This window comes from Castor canadensis, chromosome 13, assembly GCF_047511655.1.
Source record: "Castor canadensis chromosome 13, mCasCan1.hap1v2, whole genome shotgun sequence".
Classification (NCBI taxonomy): domain Eukaryota; kingdom Metazoa; phylum Chordata; class Mammalia; order Rodentia; family Castoridae; genus Castor; species Castor canadensis.
The window spans coordinates 1759883-1781737 of record NC_133398.1 but is presented as its reverse complement, the minus strand read 5'-3'; the positions used below and the strand labels follow the sequence as shown (position 1 = coordinate 1781737).

General features: G+C 51.3%; 2 protein-coding genes across 12 annotated transcripts in view; both read left to right on the top strand.

Moving 5' to 3' along the window:
- The first annotated feature begins 27 nt into the window (after positions 1-27).
- Entr1 (endosome associated trafficking regulator 1) lies at positions 28-8047 on the top strand. Of its 3 annotated transcripts, XM_020183537.2 has the most exons (10): positions 28-168; positions 273-422; positions 954-1022; positions 1789-1904; positions 2162-2578; positions 3603-3676; positions 4479-4590; positions 4955-5017; positions 6043-6182; positions 7106-8047. In XM_020183537.2, exons 1-10 carry the CDS (start codon positions 99-101, stop codon positions 7203-7205), a joined length of 1311 nt encoding a protein of 436 aa, XP_020039126.2. In that variant the 5' UTR covers positions 28-98; the 3' UTR covers positions 7206-8047. The 3 variants fall into 3 exon arrangements, with proteins under 3 accessions (XP_020039126.2, XP_020039127.2, XP_020039128.2); XM_020183538.2 differs by lacking the exon at positions 273-422; XM_020183539.2 differs by lacking the exons at positions 273-422; positions 954-1022.
- A 1477-nt stretch (positions 8048-9524) lies between these two features.
- Snapc4 (small nuclear RNA activating complex polypeptide 4) overlaps positions 9525-21855 on the top strand; it is a 24055-nt gene continuing 11724 nt past the window's right edge. For 3 of the 9 annotated variants that reach the window (XR_012440684.1, XR_012440683.1, XM_020183531.2), the window contains exons 1-13: positions 9539-9644; positions 10856-10994; positions 11446-11492; positions 12974-13141; positions 13289-13414; positions 13915-13993; positions 14505-14586; positions 15547-15651; positions 15730-15802; positions 16183-16347; positions 18707-18854; positions 19101-19207; positions 19341-19435. Coding sequence is in view for 7 of the 9 variants with exons in the window: in XM_020183531.2 (XP_020039120.1) it covers positions 9567-9644; positions 10856-10994; positions 11446-11492; positions 12974-13141; positions 13289-13414; positions 13915-13993; positions 14505-14586; positions 15547-15651; positions 15730-15802; positions 16183-16347; positions 18707-18854; positions 19101-19207; positions 19341-19435 (1412 nt within the window). In the remaining 2 variants the exon portion in view is untranslated. The other 6 variants (XM_074052828.1, XM_074052829.1, XM_074052825.1 and 3 more) reach the window with 5 other exon arrangements.

The following is a 21855-nucleotide window of genomic DNA, read 5'->3' as shown; positions in this document are numbered from 1 at the left end:
TCCGGTACGCGGGGCGGAAGCGGCGGCGAGAGGCTCAGAGCGGCGGCGTGCGACGGCGGCGGGCCATGGGGCCGTGGCCCGGCTAGCCGGGCGCGGCGATGTCGGGCTACGCGCGCCGCCCTGGCGCGCCCCCGCTGTCCCGGGCCCGGAGTCTCGTCGTTCCCGACGGTGAGGGGCCTCGGGGCCGGGACCCGGGGCTGGGGGGCCGGGGCCGGGGCCGGGGCCGGGGCCGGGGCGGCCCGCGGTGAAGCCGCTGTCGTTGTCGCTTACAGCTCCTGCGTTCTATGAGCGCCGGTCTTGTCTCCCCCAGCTAGACTGTGAGCGCCCCCATGGCGGGGACCTGCACCCCCACTTCTTCGGCATTCGGCCGACGTTTATGTGCTATGTGCCCAGCCCGGTGCTGGCGTCCGTGGGAGACACAGGTGAGAGTCGGGGCGCCGACTGCCCGGTGGCCCCAGCAGAGTGCCGGGCACTGTGCCCAGGCGGAGGACGGGGCGCCGTCCCGCTCAAGTCTGGTCTTGGGGAGCCCCTCTCCCGCAGCCAGCCCCAGCGCAGCACGGAGGCCGCCGGTGCGGGTGAGGCCCCCGAGCCCTCGTCCTGCAGGAGAGCTGGAAAGAGCCGGAGCTATGTCTGGCTGCAGGTTCACTCCATCTCTTCCACCCAGGCAACTACACTGGCAGCCAGCGGTGCAGGCGTGTGTAGGTGGTGAGGTCAAGGTCTGGGCACTTAAGAGGAGCACTGTGGACAGACCCGCTGTGTTCACACATAGACACACGCTCGGGGACCAGAATCCACTGGGAGGCAGGTCACCTGTAAGGTTCGGAGCCCTGGTCCTGCCCCTCAAGTACACCAGTCAGTGAGAATCACTGCAGGGAAGAGGCTCCATGTCCCTGGACAAACTGCAGTCCTAAAGCTTCCTGTGATCATGGGAGGGTTATGATGTTTCTTTTCAGATTTTGGCTATGGAAAGGGGAAATGTACTAAGCAAGGTCCATCAGGAGCCCACGAGACATGTTTTGGAGGTACAGTAGCTCAGCTGTCCTTTCTTTTTTCTCTCCATTCACCACACAGTGCTGGGCATGTGTTTGGTTAGGGGGCTGTTGGTTTGACAGGATATGAGTGTACCTGGAGCCCAAAATGTAGAATTCCAGGGATTTACCTTGTCCTTGGAGCAGGAGAAGGGTGCAAGGGCAGGAGAACCTAAGACGAGGGGTTGTCCAGGAGGTGGGAAGTCCCATATGAGGAACTGGCAGGGCAGGGATAACAAGAGCCCACTTTACACAGACCGGCACCTAGAAAAAGCTCTGACAGTGGGCGGGCCACAGGACTTAAGTGTGGTTAGGTGTGGGAACTTGGGTAAGGCCAGACTGGTTTGCCAGATTACCTGGGTAAAGTCAGAGGGATTGAGGCAGGGCATTTCCAGAACTTTGCAGCACCTAAGTGGTAGAGTGGAGGCAGCCACATCTGTGGTAAAGACCCCCAGGGGAATCTGGGGTGTAGCTCAGTGATAGACTGCCTAACCCTGTGAGGCCCTACATTACATCCCTAGCACTGGGAGAAAGGTTTCCTGAGATTTCTTTGGGAACTGAGGAGTGAGGAATGGAGAGGAGAGAAGCAGCCAGGGTGCAGCAGATCTGCTTTACTGCCCTCTTTGCAGGCAGCTTTCTTGTTTCCTGGTGTCAACTGAGTCATGGTGAAATGCTGAGGGTGGCATTCCCAAGTAGATATGACTGGACTCTGGAAAATGAATGGGAAAGTCCCCTTTAACTATATTGTGTGTTATTTTAGATGACAAACTTGAAGATCTTGAAAAAGCAAATCCATTCTCCTTTAAAGAGTTCCTGAAAACCAAGAACCTTGGCCTTTCAAAAGAGGACACAACCAACAGTAGAATTTACCCAAAGGTATATCTGAGTTGTCATGATTGCTTTAGAAGGCATCTCTTCTAACGTGTTGGACTCAGATGTACAAGTGTGTGGGGCAAAGTGAGGCAGCTCTTTCTGTTACTCTGATTGGAAAAGCTCTTTGGAGTTGAGCACCTCAGCTGTTTGGCCCCTTTTGGTGGACAAAATGGGCCTTTCTTTATGTTCCAGGCTGAGCATAGAGAAAGTAGGGTGAGCAGTGGCTTCTGGATCACAGCATTTGCCTACAATGTTTTCAGGAAGCCTCAAGGCACCCACTGGGACTGGACCACAACTCCCCCACTCCCCAGACTGTGGGGTATGGCCTGGAATATCAGCAGCCGTTTTTCGAAGACCCGACAGGGGCTGGTGACCTCCTAGACGAGGAAGAAGACGAGGATGATGGGTGGAATGGAGCCTATCTGCCATCTGCGGTGGAGCAAACTCACTCATCCAGAGCCACAGCCAGCACATCGCCCTGCGGCACATACCTTTCCTTTTTCTCCACCCCTTCGGAACTGGTGGGGCCCGAGTCTCTGCCCCCATGGACACTGAATGACACAGACTCACATGTCTCTCCAGCTTCTCCAGCAGAGAGTCCCAACGCGGACTTTGTGGCCCATGGAGAGTCCTTGGGAGACAGACACCTGCGGACGCTGCAGATAAGTTACGAAGCAGTAAGTGAGTGCTGTATGGTGCCAGGCATGGAGTACAGCTCTGAGTAGTGTTCTGGAGAAAAACAGGAGCCATCCTGCTTGGGTGGCCTGGGCTTGGCTCCATGGACAAGACCGTTGGTCATGTAACAACCTGCTAAGAATTTCCCTGTGGAGCGGGTTGGAAATGTAGCTCAATGACAGAGCATCGCCCAGCATTCAGGAGACCCTGGGTTCAATCCCTGGCACTGAAAAGAAAAGAGAATTTCCCCAAAGAGAGCACTCCCCTTGGGCTGGTTTTGGTTAGGTAGTGAAGCACCAGGGGTTGGAAGGTACAGTCATCTTGATGTGGACTGGTATTGAGGGCTACACACTTAGAGGAGGCTCCATGGGCTTCGGGACATCTTGCTGAGCATCCACCATGAAGGAGAATTTTAAGTTGACAATCCCCTAGAAACTTACAAATTCTGAGTAGAGTTGGAGTCTATCTGTGGCCACAGGTCACTGTTTATAAGTGTGCTTTAGGTTGATTGCATAAACCTGGGATAGTTCTGTGTATCAAGAACTTCCGGGTCAGGCACGGTGACTCATGCCTGTAATCCCAGCTAGTTGGGAGGTAGAATCAGGAGGATCAAGGTTTGAGGCCAGCCTGGGCAAAAAGTTAACCAGATGCCTATCTCAATGAATAAGCCAAGTAGTGTGGTGTATATCTCTAATCTCAGCTATGTGGGAGGCCTTAGTTAGGATCGTGGTCTGAGGCTGGCATGGGCAAATACGTGCAAAATAACTAAAGCAAAAAAGGCTAGAGGTGTGGTTCAAGTGGTAGAGCACTTGCCAAACAAACAGAAAGCCCTAAATTGAAACCTAGTATCTCCAAAAATGAAAGTTGTAGGGTTGGGGTGGGGCTCAGTGGTAAAGCGCTTGTCTAGCATGTGCAAGGCCCTGGGTTCCATCCTCAGTACCACATGAGAAAAGTTCCAGAGCTGGAGTATATACCTCTTTTGATGAGATTTATTGGGTTTCTAATCAGAATTTTCTTTCTCTACAGCTGAAAGATGAAAATTCTAAGCTAAGAAGAAAGCTGAATGAAGTTCAGAGCTTCTCTGAAACTCAAACAGAAATGTATGTAAGCTTTTAGTTAGGGGTCAACTCTCTCCTACCATTCAGGGAAACTTTTTTCTAAGTGATGGTGAGCTGCACTGAGTCTGAGTGTTGCCACACGTAAATCTTTAGCATCAGGCCAGGCACCGGTGGCTCATGCCTATAATCCTAGCTACTCAAGAGACAGAGATCAGGAAGATCACAGTTCGAGGCCATCCCAGGCAAAAAGTGAGACCCTATCTCAAAAATACCCAACACAAAAAAGGGCTGGTGGAGGGGCTCAAGTGGTAAAGTGCTTGCCTCAAAAGAGTGAGGCCCTGAGTTCAAATCCCAATGCCACCAAAAAACAATCTTTAGCATCAACACATTTCTTGTATTCTGAGTAAAGTTTTTAAGCAGCAGACTCAAGTCAGCCCAGCATTTTTTGAATCAGCGGAACATGGGACAGTTTCCCATGCCTTCTGTTGGGAACACAGCACCTTGTGCCAAGAGATCCTTGCTGTCTTGCTTCTGCCTGAGCATCATGTTCTCACCTTGGGTTCTTCATGGTTTTTATCCAACTAACCAAGTTTTGGTGCTCTTACAAGTTTTCTTGAAGCTGGGCACTTGTAATCCTAGCTACTTCAGAGGCTGAGGTGGGCAGGATTGAGGTCCAAGGCCAACCTGGACAAATAGATCCCATCTCCAAAATAACCATAACAAAATGGACTAGAGATGTGGCTTAAACAGTAGAGAAGCCTTGAATTCCAACCCCAGTCCCACCAAAAAAAAGGTGTTCTTGAAAGCATTGGGGTGAACTCAACTCGGCATTTCCTTTACCAAGGGTGAGGACACTTGAGCGGAAGTTGGAGGCAAAGATGATCAAGGAGGAGAGTGACTTCCATGACCTGGAGTCTGTGGTCCAGCAAGTAGAGCAGAACCTCGAGCTGATGACTGTACGAAGGGGCTCTCTTCTGGGGTAGCTAGCTGGGTGGGGCAGGAGGCTGCCGAGAGGGGCACTTGCATTCACTAGACCCTCAGCTCAGGCAGGCCACCCTCACAGTGCCAACTGTGTGGCTGTCCTGTCTGGTGGACCAGCATGCCTTGACATTGTGGGCACGCTTTTGCACTGGGATGGGTGGTCCTAAGGCTGTTGGGGACAGGGACAGGTTCCTCATCAGTGGCTCTAGCAATGGAGGAGGGCTGGGCAGAGAAGCCAGGAAGAGTCACATAGCTCACTGACTTCTCCATCAGGGCAGGGGTCCTGTACTGATGCTGTGCTGTCTGTGATGCTTTCTGTGTTTATTTTTTGGGCAACAGAAACGCGCTGTAAAGGCAGAAAATCATGTCATAAAGCTCAAACGGGAAATAAACTTGCTCCAGGTAATTAGAGAAAAGCTTTTAACTGTTTCTTTTCATCTGTGAAGTCTCATAAGTGTGAATTCAAGAAAAAAAACATGTGAGTCAGGCCTCGTGGTACATGCCTGTAATCCCAGCTACTTGGGAGGTTGAAGCAGGAGGATTGGCAAGTTCAAGCCAGCCTGGACAACTTGGCAAGACCCTATCTCAAAATAAAATTTAAAAAGGTGGCAGAGGGGGTGGGGGATTTAGCTCAGTGGCTGAACCAAGCACTTGCACAAAGTCCTGGATCCAATCCCCAATACTCCAAAAAATAAATAAATATGTTGTAGAAAACATTACAGACAGTATGACCAGCAAGATTAAGACTCAAACCCAGGTGGCTGGAGGAAAGGAAGGTTTATTACACTAGCGGGCCAGCACCTGGATATCTCCAAAATGGCACAGGCCCCGAGCTCAGGGTGGTTGAGGTTTTTATACTGAGGAAAGCAGCAGTAAGCAAGCAAGCAGGGAGTGAAGAAGCAGACTTGGCAGTTAGCTGTTCAAGATTACAATATATCATGTCAGCACAGCTGCAGACGAAGGACATCCGAAGTTTCTAACAAGATAGCTGGATGTAGGGGCCCTGGCTAAAGGGAAGGGCTTTACTTGTCTTTATTTTCCCAGCTTTGATCTTTCTCTGGGTTTCCTTATCAAATACTTTCTGTTGAGTTTGTCCTATGTCCCCAGCAGACAAAAGATCTTAAAATCGGGATGGCAAAGTCTTTCTACTTGGGCCTGAAATAAAGGGAAGCTGTGGTATCCTTTTCCTGTTTGTTTGGATGTTTAGTATCTAGGTGGGGTGTGTTCTTGCAAAACTCCCCATTGCTTAGAGCCAGATAGCCAGGATGTACTGGAGTTGAGGGGAAAGTTGGGCTCAGTCTCTCTTAGAGCATCTGCCATTGTGACTTGGCCAGATCCTATGGACAAGGCTGTGCTCTCCTAGGGTGATGCTTCTGTTTTCACTTAGATTGCCTTGTGATGCTCACATTCTTCCTTATTCCCCCAAGGCACAGGTCTCCAACTTCAAGCGAGAGAATGAAGCCCTGCGGTCGGGCCAGGGTGCCAGCCTGACAGTGGTGAAGCAGAACACCGACGTGGCCTTACAGAACCTCCGTGTGGTCATGAACAGTGCACACACATCCATAAAGTGAGTGCCGGGGGGCTGGAAGCCTTGCTGTAGGTGGGGGTAGCATGCTGTTTGGGGTGGTGCCTGAATCTGCAGTCCGTGGACTAGACCTGGGCCAGGGAACTCCAGGGAAGGATGAGTGGTAGCTGGTTTTGTTAACCCACCACTCGGGGGGCTTGTTAACCTGTCTCAGAGGAACGTCCCATGTGGGAGGTATAGCCATTATAGACTCGAACCCAGTTCTTTTTCTTACAAGACACTGAAGTTCTGAATAAAGGGGATAATAGCATCCTTCCTATTGTGAAAACAAGCTTCATTCATAGGAGGCTTTTAGCAGGCTTGGCACAATGAGCACTCTGGGCGCTGTTGTCATTATCAGTAATGATGACAATTACAGATTTACCACAGGCCGTGTCCTAATAAACCCACTGAGAACCAAAATACTATAGGGCTCTGGTAGCCCAGCTACTTGGAAGACACAGATCAGGAGGATCACAGTTCGAGGCCAGCCCTGGCAAAAAGCGAGACCCTATCTCAAAAATACCCAACACAAAAAACGGCTGACAAAGTGGCTCAAGTGTTAAGAGTACCTGTCTAGCAAGCATAAGGCCCTGAGTTCAAGCCCCAGTACCACCAAAAAAAACATTTAATTCACCTGATCTACCAAGCACCCAGCACTGACTGGTTGTGACTAGAGAGGGGTTACTACTGCCACCAGGTGTCACAAAAGAGTACTGCACCACACATTGCCTGAGGGGGACCAAAATTTGGAGTTTGCTGAGCATGCATGGATCCCACACCATGGTAAAGTGCAGAATGAGTCCAGAAAAGGCACCAGCCCAGTGATCCAAGGGATCTCCATTCTGGAACCTCGCTTTAATTCTTCTGTTGTTGCTGTTAAATACTCATAATAACAGGCCCCAATCTCTGTGTTTCCATTTTAGGCAGCTGGTTTCAGGAGCAGAAACATTAAATCTTGTTGCTGAAATCCTTAAATCTATAGACAGAATTTCCGAAATTAAAGACGAGGAGGAGAACCCTTGAGAACCACTGGCTGCTTCCAGCTCCTGGCTGTGTGCGCCGATATCACCACTGCTTCATCTGAACATGCACCCCTAACTACGCCGTCTTTGCCCAAAGGATCATGACATACCAATTTCATGACCTAACACAGTGTTATTGGCTCTCCGCAACAGGAGCAGCTCCTGTCTATGAGCTGTACCTGTGGTTTGTATGCAGTCCTTGGTGAAATTTACAGATGCAATATAGATGAAATAATCTATTGGAAGAAATTTTTATAAATTCCAGAAAGTTTTAAAATTACTAAACATGAAAACAGCACTTCTGTAATAAGTGTTTTCCATTATCATCTCAGAACATTAACAGTACCATAGGTTCATTGCTCAGCCTCCATTTCATAAGCAGAAAGAACACTAACTGAGCTGTTGCATAACCGAGCAGCCTGGATAGGGACTCGTGCCTTTGTGCTGTCACTCAGTGCCCGGCTGGCTGACGGCTCCCATCACAGCTCCACAGGGCAGCTCCTGTGGTCAGCTGCTGCCCTCCCACCAGGACTGCAGGGGACTGAGGTCATGACATTCCACTTACCACTGTGAGCTTTCAGCCTTGAAAAGCTGATTGTGGCTGGGGGTTGATGTTTCAGGGGGGCATTTTGTACAATGAAGTTCAGAATTCCGAAGTTTAAAGTGTGGTACGAGGTCTCTGGGCAGTCTCCAGCCACCTTCCCAGGTGGGAAAGGCACAACAGACATACTGTGCCTTTTTGGCTATTTCCCTATCAATGTAATTTTGAAAATAAACGTCCTTTTCCCCTCTTGTTCAAATTGACAGTTTTCTTGTTTAAATAAATCCCAAAGTTCATGCGTACTACCTTTTCATTCTGGCTTGGCCAGTTCTTCATGCTGGAGAGCCACACTGCTGTCCTCTAACCCTAAGCCTGTGTCTAGGTGTTCTTGGCATTGCTGGTGACTTGTGCTGGCTTACGGAGCCTTTGGATCCCTGCCCTCGGGGTCAGCGGCAGATTGCAGGGAGTAGTACGCTGTCACGTTTTAGCTGCATGGTTTAAGATTGGACATACTGGATTCTAGCATTAGAACATTCTTAGAGATTTTCAAACAAGACATTTAAAACTGTAGACCCTTTGACTCAGCTACAGATAAAGCCAGGGCTTTCCTGAAGCCACTATGGAGTGTCAATGTAGCCTGCCCACCTCTTCTCCCCCAGCCCCCAATGCAGGAGTGTGTTGGGATGTCCTACAGAACTGCCCCAAGGCCCTGTGGGGGAGAGCATTTTGTGGGGTGAACAGGCAGATCAGATCACAAGACATGTCTCCACTCACTGGGCCCAAGGCAGAATGGCCACCTGGGGCAGCCCTCAGATGTCACACCTATTCCAACCCTTTCAGCTACAGGCTACTGGGTGGGAATGGGGGAAGTGTTCCCAGGTTAAAAAAAAAAACTTAGAGGCTAGCCCACGAGTCTGGATTTTGAGTCCCATACAGGCAAATCCTGGCACATTCAATGCAGGGTTGAAATAGTGGGACATTCCAAGAACCAACAGCATAGCCCATCACTGGTGGCGCACACCTGTAATCCTAGCTACTTGGGAGGCAGAGGTCAGGATTGTGATTCAAGGTCAGCCTGGGCAAAGAGCAAGCTCCTATCTCAAAAATACCCAACACAAAAAAGGGCTGGCAAAGTGGCTCAAGTGGTAGAGCACCTGCCTAGCAATTGTGAGGCCCTAAGTTCAAACCCCTGTACCACCAAAAGAAAAGTGTCCTGCTTCCTTCCTTCTGGCTGGGTTTCCCCTTTTCTCCCCAGTTCCAAGCCTCACCTGACTCTAGCTGTTTGCCATTAAAAGACCTCCCCCCAGGCCACTGCTAGCGCATCTTCCAAGAGTCAGGCTCCATCCAGGCTGGATCAGCGCCCCTCTCCTGCAGGGACTCACAAGGAGGAACTGGGGACTCGAGTCCAGCCCTCTCCAGTCAGCCGGGAACTGACAGAATAAATGAATGCCCACTTAGGGAAGGCCCTGGGCTGGGGCTCCCTAAAAGCCCCCGAAGGTGTGCACAGTTAACGAAGGTGGGTTCTGACGGAGGCCAGCCTCCCGCACCTGCCCAAGGATGCCGCAGGCGGGAAAGTCCTTCGTAGATCCGCTCGTTGTCTGCTCAGCCAAACCCCAGACACCGGACTACGCAGTGGACTTGGCCGGGGTCCACTTCCGGCTCCTCCTGAGCGCCGGGCAGTCCCCAGAGCGGCCGCGCGGGGGCGCGCGCCACTCCAGGCCCTGGCCGGCAGCAGCGGCTGTCCCGGCGTCCCTCGCGCCACCGCTCGGAGGCGGGACTTCCGGTGCGCGAGGCTTGAGTTCCGCTGCTACCGGAAGCTTGATGTCTATGGTCGCCTGGGCGACAGTGCGGGCCGCGAGGGCACGCGAATTCGCCCGGCGAGTGAAGTCCGTACTACAGGTAAAAGCCAGGGGACCAGCGGGGAGGGGCGGGGCGGGCTGGAGCCGTCCCCTCGGAGGACGTCTTTAGGAGCGCGCAGCCAAGGCCCGGGAAGGAAGCTCTGCGGCCGCGACCCTGCCGCGGCGGGATTATAGCTCGAAGACCCTCGGTCAGAAACAGTACCCGTTGCCTGCCTGGAATCCGCCGACTGGCACGGGAAGCCTGCTGCCGGGAGCAGCGAGAGCGGAGCCGTCCTGCGCCCCGGAGAAGGCAAGGGTCTTGCCGAGCCTCGCAGCTGCCCTTTACCCTCCCTGCCTCTCCCCGCTGATGCACCCGAGGCTGCCTTAGGTTCTGGGCCCAGCCACGAGGGAGGCTTGACCTGTAGAGAGGGCCGCCCGCTCCCTTCTGGGAGTCTTGAGGGGCAGCCTCCGATTTCAGGGAAAGGCCTGTAGCTTCTGACTGAGGGCTTAAACTTGCGATTTTTAAACTCCTCCGCTCACAGGAGGTGAGAAGTGGATGTAGCTCTCTTCCAAACACAAGTCACCTTTTCCTTGGAAGCCGGACTTCAGAAGCTCCTCCAGCTTGGCGGAACGTCAGCTTTGAACCCACCAGCGGTTGCTGCTGGTCCTGCAGATCTGGCTGACTTCTAGCTGTGTTCAATTTATGAACATCCCCAGTATAAACGAGGCGCCTTGTGCAGCAGTGACACAGCTGAAGGGCACTTACTGGTGGTTGCTTTGTTTTTTCCACCGTGGGTCAGAGTCTAAGCAGGGAGAAGCAGTACAAAGGCAGGAGAGGATGTTTCTCCTTTTTGTTTTGTTTACGGCAGGGTGTCTCTATATAGCCTAGGTCAGCCTGTAACTCTCCATCCTCCTGCCTCAGCCTCCCCAGTGCTGGGATTACAGACATGGCCGCTACACTGGGCTTAGGGTGTTTCTCTTCTTTGTTTCTGGCCCCTGGGTATGTGCTTGTGTTTTCTGTAATGTTCTCTCACCCTTCTTTCCCCCTCAGACTTGGCTGATAGCATTCCCAAGAAAAAAGGTGGAGTTCTTAGAGTGCAGAAAATGCCAGGTTGCAGCCCCAGGGCTCCCTGTAAGCCTGGGTCTCAGTGTTCTCTGGGGAGCCCTTTTGTCTGCTTTGGAGCAGACTCCAGAGTCCCCAGCAGGTGTGTGAATGAAGGAAGATGAGATTCAGGCACTCTCTTAACATCTTGCAATACATTGTGAAGGCAGGCAGAAGTCATGGACATAGACGCAGAGAGAGAGAAAATAACAAAGGAGATCAAGGAGCTGGAAAGGATTTTGGATCCCAGTTCCTCCAGCATCCACTTGGAAGTCTCTGAGTCAAGTCTCGATTCAGACTCTGAAGGAGGTGAGCTTGTGCACCTGGCCTCCTTGGGCTGTGGCTGATCAGCTGTGTATGTGTGAATTTCCCTTCTGCTACATGTGCTACTGTATGGCCAATCTCTGTTTTCTGCCCAAAATGGCCTCTGCTTTTTTTCTCAGCCAGAGAGCTGGTCTCAGGTCCTAACCTGAGAACAGCTAACGCCCCAACCTGCTGGCTGTGCACGTGCACCCTGCCTCTGCTGCCATGTGGCCTTGGGATCTTGGGGGCCCTCTGGGTGAGCATGCCATCCTGACAGGAAGGGGTGGGGCAGAGCTCAGCCCGTCAGCCTTGACAGTCACCATGGCTCAGACCCCCAGAATCTCCTCCTGGTGGACAGCCCTCCAGTGGGACCCCATTATGGTGACCAACCCCTTCTCTGCTCCATGCTCCCGTTCCTGTTGTTGGTTTCTAACACAGTGTGCTTGTGTTCTGACAGATTTGCTGCCTGGTGAGGACTTGGATGCCACTGGAGCCCCAGTCTTGGTAAGTGCTGCTCACCTGGCTGGGTCAGACCTGCTGCTATTCTCCAAAATGTTCAGAGAGGGGTGTGGTTTTAAACCCTTTTGTTTTTTTCTGCATTATAAAAGTAATACACAGCCGGGCACCAGTGGCTCACACCTGTAATCCTAGCTACAGAGGAAGCAGGATTGAGGTTCGAAGCCAGCACAGACAAATGACCCTATGTCAAAAAAAACCCATCTCACACACACACAAAAAGGGTTGGTGGAGTGGGCTCTGAGATCAAACCCCAGTACCTCCAAAAAAAAAAAAAAAAACTGTTACAAAAACAAGACATCACAAAGTATTTTTGTGGATGGTGGGACTCAAACCCAGTGTTACTAGAGAAGTGCTGTATCACTGAGCTACATCCCTGTACACACAGAATTATTGAGATTAAAATTGTCCGCAGAAACAACCACTGTTAACAGATTGGTGACTAAACTGCTGGCTTTTTTCTGAGTTCACTCGCACCCGTACTTCATAAGCGACATCATACATCAAGAGCAGTGGGCTTTGTCCCTCAACTTGCTTGCTGGGCCTGAGTGTCGAGTCTGAACAGTGGCGATGACTCTGGCACAGGCCAGCAAGCACACAGAAGTACCTAGAACAGCACCTGGTGGTGTCTCGGTCATGTCAGTTGTTAGCCATTCTTTGTTTTGGAATTTTACTTTGGGAAACTTTTGCAGCGTGCTTATTTTTTCCTCCGAGTTAATAGGGATAGAGTCACCTCGGGGCTGCGTAGCTCCCGTGAATGGATTGAGGTGTCTCCGTATTCTTTGGACACATTGTCCACAGTGAGCATTTGGTGTGCCCAGCTCTTGGCCATGATGGCTCTTCAGGGAGTTTTCTCACCATGATCTGGCTCACGTGATGCCGGGAAATGGAGGCAAAGCAAGTTCCTTGTAAAGTTCAATTTTAGCCAGGCACCAGTGGCTCACACCTGTAATCCTGGCTACTTGAGAGGCAGAGATGGGTAGGATCGCCATTTAAAGCCAGTCTAGAGAAACAGTTTGTGAGATCCTGTCTTGAAACTGTCCAACACAAAAAAGGCTGGCAGAGTGACTCAAGTGGTAGAGCGCCTGCCTAGCAAGTGTGAGGCTCTGAGTTCAAACCCAGCACCACCAAAAAGAATAAAACTAAAATAAGTAAATAAAATTCAACTTCACAGATATGTTTGTTGTAGAAATTGGAAGCTGCTCGATTCCTCTGAACATACTCCTCATGCTGTACATGAGAAAGTGTACACACAGTCTGCCTTGAGGGTGACGGGCCCCTCCCAGGCATAAACTTGCCCCTGCTACCCACTAGGGTCACCTCTCGGTCCCATGTTCAATAGTCTTGCATTAGTGCAGCCTCAGTGCCCCAGAGGGCCAGCATCTGGAACAGGGCCTTCGGCTGAGGCTTCAAGGAGGGGAATGCCCTACATCCCATTTCCTCATTTGCCATTTCTGGCTCTTGACCAGGAGGATGAAAGGTGGGGCGAAGCCAGCAATGACGAGGAGGATCCCAAGGATAAAACTCTCCCTGAAGACCCCGAGACCTGTCTGCAGTTGAACATGGTCTACCAGGAGGTCATCCGAGAGAAGCTGGCAGAAGTCACCCAGCTGCTGGCCCAGAACCGGGAGCAGCAGGTAGGATGGCCTGCATTGTGCTAGTCTTTCTCACCATGAGAGCCCCACAGCCAGGCTCTCAGGGCAGGGCTTGGGGTAGGCCTGCTCTCTGACTATCTGCCCTCTTCCATCCTGTCTGGCCCACACATGGCCTTGCTTCTGTCCTAGGAGGAGATCCTGTGTGATTTGGCTGGGTCCAAAGGTCCCAAGGCAAAAGATGGCAAGAGCCTGCCACCAAATATGTACATAGGCCACTTCATGAAGCCATACTTCAAGGACAGGGTCACTGGAGTGGTGAGTGGCGGTACTCTGCTCCAGTCAGCAGGGCTCAGTACCCTGTGGGAAGGGCTTTCATTCCCCCGCCTGCTGGCAGTGATTGTGAATTCCCTTGGGTCCTTAAGGATAACAGTCTTCCTGAAACTCTCCTTCATCCCATGGTGAAAGTCAAGGCCACCTTCCCTCGGTGGACAAGCTGATCCCCACCCTGTGGGTAGACCACCCAGAGATATGTTTACCTGAGGAAGGTGAACTGTTAACAAGACCTTGCCATGTAGATTTGCCTTTGCTAAAGGCAGCCCTGTGCCTATCAGCATAACGGAGTGGTCATGCCCAGACCTAGTCACATGGCTGTAGTTTTGGGTGCAGAGGTCATGTGCCTGGCCCTGTACGTGGGTGGACGCATGAGGAGGTCGGGAGGAAGGGTTCTGAGTCCTAGTGGAGACCCTGGAGGGATGTGCTGGGCCCTGCAGATGAGCACAGCTGGTCTGCTGCATCCTGACACTGCGCTCTGACAGGGGCCTCCCGCCAATGAAGACACACGGGAGAAGGCCGCCCAAGGAATCAAGGCCTTCGAGGCGCTCTTGGTGACCAAGTGTAAGAATCCAGGCAGGCCCTCGGTTGGGCACCCAGCAAGTGTAGGGACAGAGGAGGCCTTAACCACAGCCCTGACTCTGTTCAGGTGTGCTACCGCCCTGAGACCTGTCTCTTCTGTGGCTTCATGGGCTCCTTCAGGCCTTGACCACTGGCACTGGCTACTTCACCCCTTGTCTTTCCTATACTGAATGGGGTTCTTTTGAGGATGCTGGCCATGAGGGACAGACTGGCCCCCTTTCCCCCCACACATGTGCAGTCTCTCCCTCCTGCTCTCAGAACACCTAGCTCTGGAAGGCCCTACCATGAGCTTGGGCCAGGCCTCAGGTGAAGTTGTTGATTGGGGGGCCTGGCTGGCTGCCTGATTGGCATCCACAAGGACCCCAATGCAGCTGCTTCCTCCTCTGTAGCTGGGAGTAGGAAATTATGCCTGGGACTGTAGAGAGGATTCAGTGAACAGCATGCATCCTGGGAGTGCGCAAGGTCTCGTGACCTTGCTGCTGTTCCTCCCTAGGGAAGCACTGGGAGAAAGCATTGCTCAGGAAGTCTGTGGTGAGCGACCGCCTGCAGCGCCTGCTTCAGCCCAAATTGCTCAAGTAAGTATGGAAACAGGTCAGCAGGCCTTCCTCACACAGAAAGCTGGTGGCTATATGGGCTTGTGAGAGCCAGTGCAGCACGCTCTATCCTCAGCCGCTGCCCTGCCAGCTCCAAGATGCCTGTGCCTACACTTTACCCTCCACCACAGGAGGCGGCCAGCAGCCACATTTAGTTGTGTGCCTCAGGCAGTTTCCGTTCTCTGGGCCTCCATTTCCCCTGGGAAAGTGGGGATTGTCCTTCAATCCTGCTTTGTGGGTGACGTGACTAGAAGGTATCACACAGTACAGGTTGGTGTGGATACTCAAGAAAGGGCACTGCTGCTGTTGTTGATAACTGATAGAGGTGCAGGTGCCTCCTGGTCAGCAGACTAGGGAAGCACCCAAGGACTGACTACACTGTACCCGTGTGGCCAGGAGGCAGTGACACTACCTCAGGACAGAACAGCTAGGGAAGGTTGTGTCTTTGGGCATCTAGAGGCCAGGGAGCTCCAGGAACAGCTTGTGTATAGTCAGGATGTGCAGCAGTGATTGTGACCCCTTTTGAGGTGGTGAGAGAGCCCGGTCTTCCCTCCCTGACCAGGTTTGGGAAGCAGTTATTTGCTGTAGGTAGCTATAACTGTAGTCCTAAGAGTCAGGACGTCTGTAGGCATCTGCATCTTATATGGCTAGGTTTAGCAGAGTGGGCCCTGCTCTAAGTTGTAGGCATCAGGTAGCTACCACCTGCCTCTGCAAATGCTCTTGCCCTGGACAACACTGTTCTGATCCTAGGGAAGCCCCAGAGGTGGTGCTGCAATTTCCTTCATGGTGAGGAGCCAGGGCAGGAGAGAAAGGAGACTCCAGTGTGAGCTCTCACTACTGAGCTGTGCTGTGATGGAGATCTGCCTATGGACAGCTCAGAACCAGGGCCTTGAAGCCCACAGAGCATGTCCACAGCCATCTCTCCTCCACTCTGCCTTGCAGGCTCGAGTACTTACAGCAGAAGCAGAGCCGTGTCTCCAGTGAGCCAGAGAGGAAAGCCCTGGAGAAGCAGATCAGGGAAGCAGAGAAGGAGATCCAGAATATCAAGTGAGCTAGGGCCCTCCTGGGGTCCAGGGATGAGCCAGTAGGCTGGACATAACACCAATGCCCTGTCCCTTCCTCCAGCCAGCTCCCAGAGGAAGACTTGCTGGGGAACAGACTGGACAGTCACGACTGGGAGAAGATTTCCAATGTCAATGTGAGTCAGGGCAGGCCTGGATCACACAACTGCAGCAGGACTCCTGTAGCCAGGAGTAGTCAGAATCTAGTGGTGAGGCTATACCCTCCCTGGTGCTTCAACCCAGCTCACTGTGACCCTTGTGGTCAAGCATTTAATTGGCAGTTGGGAGTGCTGAGTGGCTTCCTGGGACCTTCCACTGATTGGAGGTGCCTCTCCTGAGATGGACAGTCTCGAAGGTTTTCCTCTGGAGCCAAGTCTGCGTTTTAGGCTGTGCAGGCCTAGTGATTTGGACAGCTATCCCACTCATATCCAGCCAGCAGAGTGACGGCCTAGCCTAAAACTGTCTGGGTGTGCTTGGTGTCAGCAGCCCCTGAAGGCTGTGTTTCTTATCAATGTAGTTTGAAGGAGGCCGCAGCGCAACGGAGATCCAGAAGTTCTGGCAGAGCTCTGAACACCCAAGCATTAACAAGCAGGAATGGAGCGCAGAGGAGGTGGAGCATCTGAGGGCCATTGCAGCCGCACATGGCCACCTGGAGTGGCATTTGGTCGCAGAGGAGCTAGGGGTAAAGACCTGGAAACCGTGGAGGACTGGGAGGGCATGGGCTCACTATAGCCTGACTCGTCCCCCAGGGGCCTCAGAACTCTGACCCTGCCATGCCTCTGAGACCCCACAGCCTTCCCCCAGATCCTCCAGCCTTCATAGCAGTATGCAGTCTGCACTTCATCTGTTCCCATTTCTCCTCGTGTTCCATTCTTTCTCCTCACCAACCTTAAGATTAGTTTATTTTGCTACTGTTCCAAAAGAACACTTCTTCCTAGGTTCTTTTGAGGCCTTTGGTGGTTTGTCTGATTCTGAAGGTGAGAACTAAGCTCTTTTCTTGGGCCTTCTGTTTCTAGTGATGAAGACACTTGAGGCCACCCTTCTGAGAGGAGCAGACACAAATCGCTCTTCGTGCAGATTTCTTTGAACCTGAGTTTGTTTATCACTTGTTTCATGGCAGAGTGCATGATTGTAGCAAACCAGATTGAACTTGCCAAAGCCTTTTTTTTTCCAAACACAAAAGGAGGCCTGCTCTCCATTCCCAGATCTCAGTTCTGTGAGGTGTTGAGCAGAGTTGGTCAGTTGTGTTCTTGACCTTCACTTTCTAGAGCTGGTTGGTTCCGAGAGTTGTGTAGCTGTAGCAGTTCATGACCCAGAGTGCTGATACTGAGAGGAGGTCTTCGGCCTCCGGGTAGACTTGTTATCTGTGTTTAACTGCCTGTCACTGGTACACACAGCTGTGATTTTATTTGCCTGGTAAATTACGTTTTTAAAGAAACTCCTTCGTTTATCTTCTTGGGCCTTTTTAACTTTGAACTCCATTTCATCCTGCTTTTCTCACATTTTCATCTATTTTTTATACCCCTTCTCCCTTATTTCCAGCCTTTTTTAAAGTTGCCCTTTTGGGATGTTTTTAGGAAAGCAGCAGGAAGCTGGGTTTGGGTTCTGGATTTTGAGATTTCTCCATGTTCAGCCGCAGCATCTGACAGCCACAGTGTCCCCAGTGTCTGGCATATTGGCTGTGACTCCTGGTGGTTCCTCTTCCTCTCCTTCTGTCCTGCCGGCTGGTATGGCCCCAAGTCCACTTTCTGTCCTGGGCAGTGGTGGGAGCTCTGCTGTGCTTTCCACTCTACATTAGTGGGTTTTTCCATCTCCTTGGAATGAGTCTGGACTGCTTCTCTATTAACTGAAAGTGGGACACCAGCAATTTTCCCTGAAGATTCCTCCTTCCTGAGAACCAATTTGGTCACTGGCCGTCAGTGACCTGGAGAGATCCATCCCATCTCACTGCAAGCCTTCACTCTCCATTCTCCAGAAGGTTCCAAGGCTCTGAAGCCCCGCCCTCACCTGGTCCTTTCTCTTTCTCCATCTCTTCCTTGGATGCCTGAAGGTAGCCTGACAAAAGTGACCCACAAAGTGGGCTTGAGTTGGAAGGGTCTTTGATTTTCACTAATCAGGAAGGAAGTCACCCCATCTGGGTGCAGGTGAGAGAGCATGGTCTTCCACACACTGAGTGAAGTGTGTCTACACACCCAGCAAATGGGCTGTGTGGGCCAGAGTTAACATGTCCTGAACTAAGAAGGATCACTCTGCAGCAAATGTAGCCCAAAGGTGGGGTCTTGGGTTGTGGGAGAGAAATCTTAGGGGCCCTGTGTTACAACACCTTAGGGAGAGTTTGGTGGATAGAAAGATGCAGAAGCAAGCCAGCTAGCTGAGTGCCTGCCATGTTTAGTCACACAAGTCCCATGTGACTGAAAGCTGTTTTTGGAGAAGAGGGTTCAGAAACATGAGTCAGTTCAGGGAAAGCCTTTCCCACCAGGCAGAGTGATGGACAGACACCACAATGTTTCTTGCATGCTGAGGGTTTATCTGCTGAGCACTCCTGCCTGAGGGCATCATGGAGTCATGTCACCACACCAAGGACAGTCCAGCAATCCCCATCTTATGGCTATCCCAGCAAAACATCCATAGAGCCTACCTTGGAACTTGAGAGCTAGAGAAGGTGCCAGCCACAGGTCTGAAGAGGGCACAGGGCACAGGACAGTATGTCTGCACAGGCTTTGCCAAGCTGCGCATTTCCTTCCATGATGTGGGAGTTGGCAGTGAGGTTTAGATGTCATTTCAGTTAACCATTTGAGCTTTCCTTAGTGTAAACGACTGAGCCCTCTCCCATCTGGTCTTCCCTGGTCCTTTGTGTTCTGGGCCTGATGTTCCCACCAGATGCACCATCACCCCACCAAGAGGAGAGCTTGGTGTACAGAAGTGCCACCCTGTGGCCCTCAGGTCCACCTGTGCCCTGGAGGGTGCAGATCTGGGATTTGGATGTTGCTCCGTGCGCAGGGCAATCCCAGTAACATTTGCTTTTGCTCGGCCTTGGGAAGACCAGCCGCAGCGCCTTCCAGTGCCTGCAGAAGTTCCAGCAACACAACACAGCCCTGAAGCGCAAGGAGTGGACGGAGGAGGAGGACCGCATGCTCACCCAGCTGGTTCAGGAGATGCGTGTTGGGAGCCATATCCCCTACCGCAGAAGTGAGCCTGCATTTGTCCCCACCACCTCAGGGCCCCTCAGACTGCCCCATGAACCTGAAAGCAGAGATTCACAGAGCAGCCCCTGCTGCACTAGAGGTGGGAGGGGGGAGAATGAGGGTGCTGCCATTCAAGGCGCTCCTCAGTGATGAGAGTGACTTCTGTGTGGCTCCCCAAAACCCAGTCCCTCCACCCCCACGCCTGCCTGCAAGCGGGCATCGCAGTCCCGCCTAATCCCCTCGTCCACAGTTGTCTACTACATGGAAGGGAGGGACTCCATGCAGCTGATCTACAGGTGGACCAAGAGCTTGGATCCTAGCCTGAAAAAGGGCTTCTGGGCCCCAGAAGAAGATGCTGTAAGTCTGTGGGACCTGAGGAGGTCTGTGTCCGGGAAGCCCAGATGGCAGCTGTGGCTCTGATGTTCCTGTCTTAGGCTGGCAGACTTCAGGGTGGGGAGGGTATGGTTTATCTGCTTGTTCCTTCCTGCAGAAGCTGCTTCAAGCTGTTGCCAAGTATGGGGAGCAGGATTGGTTTAAGATCCGGGAAGAGGTACCAGGTAGGAGCGATGCCCAGTGCCGAGATCGGTGAGTTGCACAGTGCTGGGTGAGGAGGGTTCCTGGGGTCAGTCTCCTGTGAGGCAGGCTAGGTGATGGTGGCCCAGGAGTGATGTGTTGTCATAGGAGACTGTGGCCCACCAGGGCTTTGTGTACTAGGGTTGAACTAGTTGGGAAGCAGGATGAACTGTTTTATCCCAACTCGGACTTTCATATTTGAGTTGCTTGTCTACCAGGAATAAGGTGCTGTTTTCCCAGCTGCTTCCTGGTCTGTGGTTTCCCTGACCCCTGTTGCCTGAGGTCTCCTCTCCTGTCACTGGTGGGCAAGGTCCTCACAGGCAGCTGCAGCTCCCTCCTTTTTTCATTGGATGTAGTTGACGTACCTTAAAATTATTAATTTGAGACATTTTTATCACTCCAGAAAGAAACTGCAATTCACATCTCAGAACCCAGTTCAAAACCAGGCAAAAGTCTTTTTTTTCATCTTCTTTTTCTTTTGGTTGGACTGGGGTTTGAACTCAGTCATTGCGCAGCATTTACTAGACAGGTGCTTTACCACTACAGCCATGCCCCCCCAGCCCTTTTTTCCTTCAGTTATTTTTCAAGTAAGGTCTCATGATTTTGCCCCATGCTGGCTTCAGCATTTAGTCCTCCCAATTTCTGCTTCCTGAGTAACTAAGATTGCAGGCATGAGCCACCACACCCAGCTTTAGGATAGCAATTTTTTTTAAAAGAACAAAATTAACCCCACAATAACAAGTGTTGGCAAAGATGTTGAGAAACTGGAGACCTCACGCACTTTGGTGGGAATGTAGAATTGGCAAATTCTTTGTGGAAAACAGTGTGGTGTTTTCCTTAAAATGTTAAAAGCAGAATTGGATCCAAATAAATCAATAGGTATGAAACCCAAAAGAATTGAAAGCAGGGACTCAGGTGGTACTTGTACCAGTGTTCAGAGCAGCACTACTCCTGAGGGGTAAAGAGAGATGCACTCAATAGAGTGTTACTTAGCCTTAAAAGGAAGAACAGTTCATGGTGTCTGAATTATTATTTATTTATTTTTTTGGTAGTACTGGGGTTTGAACTCGGCCTCACACTTGCTAGGCAGGAACTGTTATCACTTGAGCCACTCCACCAGCCCCACTCATGTATCTGAAGTCTTGAAAACATTTAAAATGTGTGTACAAGTTTCTGTATCAGATAATGCATGTTTGTCTCCGGCACATCTTTTGTGTATATACCAGCCTTTTGGAAACTGCCGGGCTTTTTTCTGAGTGGCTGAACCGTTTTGTGTTCCCACCAGCAATGTATGAGGTTTCCACATTCACTCCAACACTTGTTATTATCTGTCTGTGATTATACCCTTCCTAGTGGGTGTGAAGTGGTGTCTCATAGTGGTTTTGATCGGCATTTCCCTGGTCGCTGTGTTGAGCATCTCTGCATGTACCTACTGGCTACACATATGTACACACACACACACACACACACACACACGTGCGCACGCACACACACACATACATATGTCTTTGGAGAGAGATGTATTCAAATCCTTTGCCCGTTTTTTAAATTACTTGTTTATAGGATTTTTTGTTTTTGTTTCTTGGCATTACTAGGGTTTGAACGCAGGGCCTCATGCTTGCTAGGCAGGTGCTCTACAACTTGAGAATGAAGAGGTCTCAGCCTCCTGAGTGCTGGGATTATAGGCATGCTCCACCACACCAGGGCTGTCTTTGTACTGTTAGCTCATAAGAGCTCTTTATTCTATATTCAAGTGTCTTATCAGATATGTGATTTGCAAATAGCCTCCCAATTTGTGGTTTGTCTTTCTACTTTTTTGGGGTGAGATACTGGGGTTTGAACTTGGTCCTTGCTTGCTCTCTACCATGCTCCCAGCCCTTTTAGCTTTAGTGATTTTTTTGAATAGGGTCTTGATCTTTGCCTGGGCTGGCCTGGACTTTGATCCTCCTACCTATGCTTCCCACATAATTGGGATCATAGGCATCTACCACCATGCCTGGCTTATTGATTGAGATTGGGTCTTCATAACTCTTCCCAGGTTGTCTTCAAACCACAGTCTTCCTGGTCTTTGTCTCCCAAGCAGCTGGGGTTACAAGAATGAGCCGCCACTACTACACCCAGTTGTTCTTTCTACTTTCTTTTTCTTTTTTTTTTTTTTCTCTTTTCTTTTTTGATGCTGGGATCGAACCCAGGGCCTCGCAAATGCTAGGCAAGCACTGTACCACCAAGCTACATCCCAGCCCCTCTTTTTTTTTTTGCAGTACTGGGGCTTGAACTCGGGGCCTTCACCTTGAACCACTCCACCAGCCCTATTTTTGTGAAAGGTTTTTTCAAGATAGGGTCTTGCAAACTATTCATCTGGTTTGGTGAATCCTTCTGATCTCTGCCTCCTGAGTAGCTAGGATTTCAGGCATGAGCCACCAGCACCCAGC